Source organism: Ursus maritimus, unplaced genomic scaffold (genome assembly GCF_017311325.1).
Source record: "Ursus maritimus isolate PB19 unplaced genomic scaffold, ASM1731132v1 scaffold_21, whole genome shotgun sequence".
In the NCBI taxonomy this organism is placed as follows: domain Eukaryota; kingdom Metazoa; phylum Chordata; class Mammalia; order Carnivora; family Ursidae; genus Ursus; species Ursus maritimus.
This window is the reverse complement of record NW_024424564.1, coordinates 53,399,569-53,407,710: the sequence shown is the minus strand read 5'-3', so window position 1 is coordinate 53,407,710 and position 8,142 is coordinate 53,399,569. Positions and strand designations below refer to the sequence as shown.

The following is an 8,142-nucleotide window of genomic DNA, read 5'->3' as shown; positions in this document are numbered from 1 at the left end:
ACACAAGCAGGAATGCTCTGGGGGCCACGGGGCCAGCCACAGGCCCCCTCCCTGCCGACGCACAGGGAAAACCTGAGAGCAGCAAACTGAGGCCCAGGGGATCTCTGTGCCTTGGCTCTGGCTGCGGCCCGCGTGGGACGCTCAAAGGGCACTGGGTCCAGGGAGATGCAACTCACGCAGCAGGGACAGAGCCCGGGCCCTGTGCTCTGATGGGGACGGGCTGATCCAGAGCCAGGGCCCCGGGCCTGTGTCAAGAAACAGGAGAGTGGGATTGGGAGGGAAGCCCCACACCTTTCCTACAGGGTGGGTGCTGCCGTGGTGACAGTGGTGTGGAGGGCAGATGCCACAGTCCCTGTCGCTCAGGTGACCACAGTGGTCCTGACAACCTGCCGAGCGTGAACAAGGTGCTGTCCTCAAGGAGAACATGGAGGACCTCTCCCGGGAGCCCTGGTTCAAATCCCCATTTGCCCAATGTTGCTGCCAACGTGTGTGCCTTTTCCTGGGCATGTGCTCCCCGTGGGAAACGGGGCAAACGCAGACACCGCACACCCGCCGCATGCCAGGCACCGACCTGAGCCGACTGCACCGAGCGCCCCCGTCCGTTCCCTTTACAGCCCGATCCGCAGAGGAGAAACTAGCAGAGAGAGGCCAAGCTATTTCCCCACACACAGCCGAGACAGGCGGCCTCCTCCCGTGTTTTAGGCATGAGCAAACAGAAACCCACCGACGTCTCCATTTACTGGCCAGGGCATGCTGCTAAGAAGGACCAGACCCCTCTGTACTAGGTGACCCCAGGAAGCCCCACGTCTGAGACATTCACTTTCTCTTCCTCCAAGTGACAGCAGGGGTGTCCTGGCTCCCCAGTCCTCCGAGGCCGGCCAGGCTTGGTGGGCAGGTGTTCTTGGAGAAGAACTGCTCAGACCCAGGCGTGCTGGGGCAGGGACCTCAGGCTGCTGAGCAGAGTGGGGGCCCATGCTTTCCCACCCAGAGCTGGTCCGTTGGCCTTGCAGCTCCAGGACAACTGGGGAACAAGGCCTCTAACCAGGGAGATGTCTGAAGCCAAGCGTCCTGCTGAGCCCAGACCGCGGAGCACAGACAGCGGAGCACAGACAACAGCCCCGGACACTCCCAGCCGCACTGGGTCTAGGAGCCGCTTGGTTTCACTCCAGCGGCAAGACGGTGGGAAGAACCTTCTAGCCCACCCTGGGCACGACTGCATGGAGGGCCTAAGCTGGAGGCCCTGTCCCCTGCCTCCTGCCTGCCTCCCAGGGAGGCTGCCTCTTAGCATCCAGCAGCCTGATACCTCAAGGGAAGGCACACACTCCTGGAACCCAGAAGTGCTTCTACTTCTGAGCAGGCCAGGCCCCTGCTCTGCTGCCGGCTGGCTTGGTGGTCTGGGGCTGGCCCCTCAACCTCCCTGAGCCTCTGCCCCCCAAGGCACCCACCCAGCAGGGCTGTCAGCAGCAGTGATGGCTCTTACAGGAGGGGGATCCAGCTTAGGGCCTGGCACAGTACCAGCACCCGAACGGAAGGTGGCTTTGTCGGGTGCAACTCGCAGGACAGGCTCTCCTTGTCACCTGTCCTCAGAGGGTCCACATGTCCCATCTCTCCTCCCGTTTCAGGTTAACCACCCCCAGCCAGAGCGCTGCTCGGAACCGAGACGTAAGCCCTGAATGAAGCCCATCGTTCTGCATTTTGTCAATATTTTCACTCGGACCAAAAGATCAAACTTGAGGTATTTTTAAGGCCTTAATTTCTATCTGGGCAAATAAAGGCTATCCAGACGGTTAGCCTTAGAATTAATTTCTGTCCCTCCTCGGCCGTGGGCACCAGGCACAGGTCAGCCTTGGAGCCGTCAGCGGGGGCTCCGCGGCGTGGCCCGGCCGTGTGGTGTTCTTCTGGAGACCAGGGCAGCCCGTCTGTCCCCAGGAGCCCAGGGTGCTGGGGCTGGCAGGGCCACGTCCCTTCAGGGAACAAGGCACCACTGGGCGCTGAGCAGAGGCTCGTGGCTCCTGTCTGCGCTGGGCCTGGGGGAGGCTCCAGGGGCTCAGTGCAGGGGAAGGCACTAGAGACAGGGGGAGCCTCCTGTGCCCAAACTTCTCCCCATCCTGGGCCAAGTCGGCGCAGACTTCACGGAGAACAATACTGAGTCAGTCCCCAAACAAATCCCACCAACCGAGTCACCGTCCCCCATAAACCGTCGGCACCTCCCAGCCCAGCATCCTGAAAGGGCTCCATCGTCCCAGTGACCCTCCAGGACCACGGGTGAGGCCAGCGTTGAGCTATGCCCAGCTGCCAGCCTCCGTTTCTGGCCGAGCAGAATGGAGATGGTGAGCCCCACCTTGCTGGTAGTGCTGGGGCTGCCGACCGCGTGTGCGCGCAGGAGCGCAGCCCTCCCCTCTGGCCCTGAGCATGTCCTCACCCCTGCAGCGACGGCTGTACGGTCATACTGGTGACTACTCAGGCTCTGGGTGAGCACAGAATGAGCACCTACTGTGTGCATTGATCTGCATGCATTCCATCCACTGCACAGTGTGGGGACTACGGGTTCTGCCCTGGGAGAGCCCACTCCCCCAGGCCTGTCACCCCCCCAGGCCATTCCCCATATGTCCTGGGCCTCAGCTGCTGTGCACGGGCCCTGTCGCCTTAGCCTAGGAGCCCTTCTGGCCTCCTAGGTGGGCTGGCCCTGTCTCCTTGGACCTCCGCCCATGTTCCTGGGGACCCACCCCGTGGCCTCCTGCATGTGTCCATCAGAGCTTGGAGACTCGGGGCCCAGGTGCATGTTCCGGTGCTCAAGCCCGCATGAGGAACATCCCTCCGCGGGTATGGGTCTCATGGGGAGCCCAGAGGCTACCACGGCTGGAGATTTCACAGTGGATGCCCAGGAAAGCACCTGGACTGGATGGCCTGGGGCACAGCCCAACAGGCCCTGGGGACATCTGGGACCAGCTGCACCCTCAGGCCCCGTTTCCCCAGCAACAGCCCCCCACAGCTTCTGACTGCTCTGCTCTGTCTCCTCTCTCTCCGCGCCCTGCTCTGATTTCTCCCTTCGTCCCCTTCCTCTGTTATCCTCCCCTCAGGTCCCCCTTCCCTTCTGTCCCACGTCCTCTGGGGGCCTCCCCCTCTCCCCACCCACGTTCCACCCCCCCCCCCCGCCCACGGGTCCCGGCTGGCACACGCTCTGCTTGCAGACACAAAAGCCCCGGGGCAGCGTCTGCAGACTCTTGTGAGCAAGCTGGACCTGTAAACACACAGGGCCCAGATGGCAGAGGGGTCCTGAGCCCAGACGCAACAGCCTGGGGACATGGACCTGGGCGGTAGGCCTGCCCCTGGCCATGGCAACAGTGGGGGGGGGGGTGACGCCCGTCTGGCCCACATGGCCCCACGGACTCCCCAGGAGGCTAGACTCAGCCAAGTAGGCCCTGCACTCTGCCCTGCGGGCCGGCTCTCGGGAGGAGCAGAGCATGGGCAGGGGGCTCTGAGCACGACAGGCCCCCGTCAGGGCCACAGGGTGGCTGAGCTAGGGAGTGGCAGGCTGAGGACCTTTTCACCTGCTGAGCCTCTGCACTCAGCCCACTCCACAGACACTTCAGACCGTCCCAGCAGCTGGCCCAAGCCCTCCCACCACGGACCCCCGAGACAGATGGCTCCTTGCAGAAGGGGCTGCACTCAACTTCTGTGCAGAAGGGAGCCGGAAAGACGGGCCCAAGTCCAGCTTCCTGGGGCAAGAGTCCTGGGCAAGCCCCTGACTCCTGGCAGACCTTGGTCCCTTGGCTATAGAAAGAGGCTGGTGGCAGGTCAGGTCCGAGGCCTGAGCAGACCCAGCTGAGCCTGCCCTGCTCCTCAGTCCTCCACAAGCTGTGTGGGTGTGCGTGCATGTGTGTGCCTGCATACACGCGTGTCCCACTTCAGACGTGCCCAGGCCTGGGGGGTGTCTGGGGGAAGGGGGAGCCCTGACTTTCAAGGTTCAAAATGCAGCACTGACCTGAGGAAGGCAGAATCACGTGACTTTCAGGGGTCGCCTGCAGGACGAGGAGGCAGGAAGAAGGCGAGAGTCCTGGAAGGAGAGATATGCCGTGTAAATCTCGGGAAGGAGACCCCAGGTACGCAGGCCTGCGGGCCCGGTCCTGAGTCAGTCCCTGCAGCCCCGGCCTACCCTGCCCTGACAGCCTGGGGGGGCCACCTCAAGGACCCCAGGGCCGTGACGCTGCTGCATCGGTGTGACTTTGTGTCCCCAACCCTGGGAATGACACCCCGATCTTCCGGGGCCATCCATCTCCAAGGGGCAGCAGTCAGCTGCAGGTGTAACCACACGCATGCGGACCTGGGGCACATTCAAGATCAGACTCCGCAAGGCCTGATGGCTTGGCTGGGGCCCCTCACTGCCTCTCTCTACACCTGGACTTTTAGGGTTGGGGAGAATCAGATGACACAGCGTGGGAGGGGTTCAGGAGTATAAGAGGAACACAGCTGTGCTGAGCATGAGGGAGCCCCCCAACCCTCACCCCGGGCTTTGGGGCATCCTGTGGGCATCAGACAGCTCCCTCAGCAACACCACTGCAGATGGTGCACCCTGAACACCACTTCCAGCAAGGCACAGTCTTTTCCTCTTTGCTTGGGCTGCTAGGAAGCTCAGCGCTGAATTTATAGGTCATTACCAGCAACCAGAGACTTCTACATGACGTGGCTTCTTTTAGGCCTAACTTCAATTCTCCCTTTGCCCTAATCTCCTATTTTTTTTTAAACATTTTATTTATTTATTTGACAGAGAGAGAAGCAGCGAGAGAGGGAACACAAGCAGGGGGAGTGGGAGAGGGAGAAGCAGGCTCCCAGCGGAGGAGCCAGATGTGGGGCTCGATCCCAGAACGCCGGGATCACGCCCTGAGCCGAAGGCAGACGCTTAACGACTGCGCCACCCAGGCGCCCCTCCTCGGTTTATATTTATCTTTCTCTATTATCTGTGTTGCTCTAAGGCTTAATATAAATATTCATATTTTTTATATTTATGTTTATTTGTTTATACAGCAGGACATAAATATATAACACCTTAGTTCCCTCTCTGCCCATATGATCAGTGGGGGCTATGTGTGTAGGCTTCATCTTTGCAAGTAGTGGGTTAGGACTGATCCCAAGCCAGATCCCTCCACTTCTTGGCCCAAGAAGCTCCCTCTTCTGCTCCATCGGTACCCGGGGTGGGGGGTGCGTAGGAAGAGGTCTGGATCCCGGGGAGAGGCCATGGCCTCCCCAACACCACACAGCAGCGAAGGCCAGGTCGGTCTGAGACCCAGGAGGTGTGATCTGGAGCCTGTGGCTTAGTCCCCCGCCATGACGTGGCCATTCCCATCAGCTCTTGGGGTTGGCAGTGGCTGCCCCCAGGCCGACACTGAGTTTGGAGGTGCTGCCTTAGGACACTGACAGAGAGCCTCAGGGTCTGGAATATAACCAGGCCAGACCTCTGGCAGGCCCCACACAGCACCCGCCGTGGGCAGGTGGGCTCCCTGTCCTGCTGTTGTGCAAACACACCCATGACCAGCACACAGAGCTGCTTAGATCTTGAGGTCGGGGCGGAGACCTCTCCCTACTTGGTTGTCTCCCCAAGGCTGTGAAACGAACCCGTGGCCATAGCAGGCCTGGGTTCCTGGGGTGCGGAGACCCTCCTGACAGCCTCAGAGATGCTGCCGACGAGGACCTGGCCACACCAGTCCCCCCTCTGCCTCGACCTACCATCTCATCTTGCTTATTAGCACCAGCACACATAAACCTGGGATAACGGATGTAGGGAACTGGGCCCCGCTGAGCTCCAGCGAAGGAGAAGCCAGCAGAGCGCCAGGGTGGCCCAAACACCTGGACAGCTGTCTGTCCTTCACTGACGCATAAACCACTGCACTTCTCGGGTGCCCGCTGTGTGCAGAGACTTGTGTCCTGTCCCCTGGCCTTCTCATGGAAACCATGTGTGCTCTGGGGTTCACTGTGTGTCCCCAGCACTCCACCAGGAGCAACTCCTGCCCCGGCCTTCTGGATGAGGAGACGGAGGCTCTGAAGGGGCCTGTCCAGGAGGACGGTTCGCAGCTGGGAGCCTGGGCGTGTCCACCACTTGGCATCATGCAGGGGGCAGTGGCTCGGAGCTCGCTCAGGAGACTCTCTGTGCCAACAGCTCAGCCCTCCCGGCCCTCCCTGATTCTATCTGCTTCAAGGAGGCAAATCAGGGTCCTCAGGCCACAAGGCAGGCCGAGGACTCAGGGAGACGCAAAGGCACACGGCAGGCCAGAGAATCCTTTGCTCTGCACCTCGCTCCTGGTCCCAGAGTGGGATCTCAGCCACCTGCCAGGGGCCACACGGAATAACTCAGGAAGGGTGGGCCTGGTGTTGGGCTCTTCTGAAAGATGGGCTCACATTCCCTTCCTGGCCAGGCCACCCACCTCCCTGGCTGCCTTCCTGCTCTGACCCATGGCAAAGACCATCTACCTGGGCTATGCGGTCCTGGAGGGTCTCCTGAAGGCCACGATGGGTCCTGCCTCCTTGGGGATGCGCCAGGATGAGTCATGTTCTGAAAGACACAAGGTGACCAAGGAATCAGCTGGGCAGGCCTGGTGGCACATGACCTCTAGAATGGGAGGGGGCCCGGTGTGACCCTCCTCCACCTCTCATTTACCCCTCCCAACCACCCACAGATGGGTCCAGCCCACCACTCACTGCGGGCAAGGCGCCAAAGTGCCCAGAGGTTACAGATGGCAAGGGAAGCCTCATCCGACCGCCCTATTCCCAGCCCTGGTCTGGACTCCCACCCCAAACCAAACCCCAGCCACTGGCTTCCCTGAAGCCCAGCCACGCATATCAACCACACTTGCAGGGATGTCTCCGGAGTCAGTCTCCCCAGCTCTGGTAGGAGGCTGCAGGTCCCCTGAAATCAGCTCACAGATTCCGAGACTGCCCGTGTCCCCGGGGCTGGCAGCTCTGCAGGAGGGACCAGCTCCCACGCAGCTGTGTGCACCCTGACCCAGCACGGCGCCCGCACCCAGGAGGCACCCGGGATGACAGGGAAGCGCCCCTGCGCTTGGAACGATGTCTCTATCTGGGACTCAGAAAGTGTAGACGTGACTCTGGGCCTTTTCCCAATGAGCCAGGAAGAGGTGACCCCAGGACCAACTGAGCAGGAACACCAGGCCCTGGGGGCCCCTGCGAGCATCCGGCCCAGGGTGACTTGGAGGCCAGGCTCTTGCCCCTGCCCCGTCTCCAGCTCAGGCCTGCGTCCGGGGTCCAGGCTCCCCCAACACAGGGCTGGCTCCCTCTCTGTGAGGATGGAATGGCAGACGCAGACCCAGGCCCAACTCACCGCAGAGAGGAAGCGGGCTGGACCTCAGCCGGACCCACTCTGCCTCCGCCCCAGGCTGAGCGTGAACGGGCGGCCGGGAGGAAGGCAGGGTCCCGGCACCAAACCCTGGCTGCTGCGTGCCTCCCACACCCTCCTCCCCTGCCCTTTGTGAGCGCCCCCAGGTCCTGAACATGCTCACGCAGGCTGGGAGGCTCCCACAGACCCCCAGGTGCGAGAATGAGGTTGCTCTGGCCCCCCAAGAGTGCTACCTTCCCTGGACCCCGTCACCGAGCAGGTCCCACCCGGAGCAGGAGATCCTGGGGCCAAGAGCCACCCAGTTGCCACCAGTTGGCTTGCAGCCCTCCCCCTCAGGCAGAGATCCCTGACAGTGGGGGTCATGGGACTCAAGGCCCTCAGAGGCTGGAGGGGACCTGCTGGTGGCCTCCCAAGGATGTGCTTGGACTCCCAGCCCCAAAACACTGGGTGGAACCCCAACGCCACCCTTGAGTCCCTCAGCTCTGGGTTCTAATCCTGTCTCCCCTCTCTCTCATTGCCTAGAGCCTCTCTTAGCCCTAGTGTCCCTAGCTACAGAATGGGGCTTCTGGGCTGGAGCACCTCACTGCCCTGTTTTATAGGAGGGGAGCACCCCCAAGAAGGGACCGCCCTGAGGCAGCACAGCCCTTGTCTAGCCAGCCAGGACGCCTCCCTGCCTCTCCTCCCAGCAGGATGGAGCCCCACAGTGCATCGATGTTGAAGGACCCCGGGCTCGTCTGCCTGCACCTGTAAGATGGGCAGGTTAGGAAGTCCCTTGAGCTGGGGTGTCTCCGATG

At 61.8% G+C, this 8,142-nt stretch overlaps 1 protein-coding gene across 1 annotated transcript in view; it reads right to left on the bottom strand.

Annotated features, from left to right (window-relative positions):
- The window catches only part of LOC121104449, a 38,062-nt gene that overhangs the window by 6,584 nt on the left and 23,336 nt on the right, over window positions 1–8,142 (bottom strand). Inside the window, exons 2-3 of the mRNA XM_040637708.1 lie at window positions 6,466–6,547; window positions 3,986–4,057 (exon numbers count right to left, since the gene is read on the bottom strand). Coding sequence (XP_040493642.1) covers window positions 3,986–4,057; window positions 6,466–6,547 — 154 coding nt within the window. The remainder of the gene's footprint in view (window positions 1–3,985; window positions 4,058–6,465; window positions 6,548–8,142) is intronic.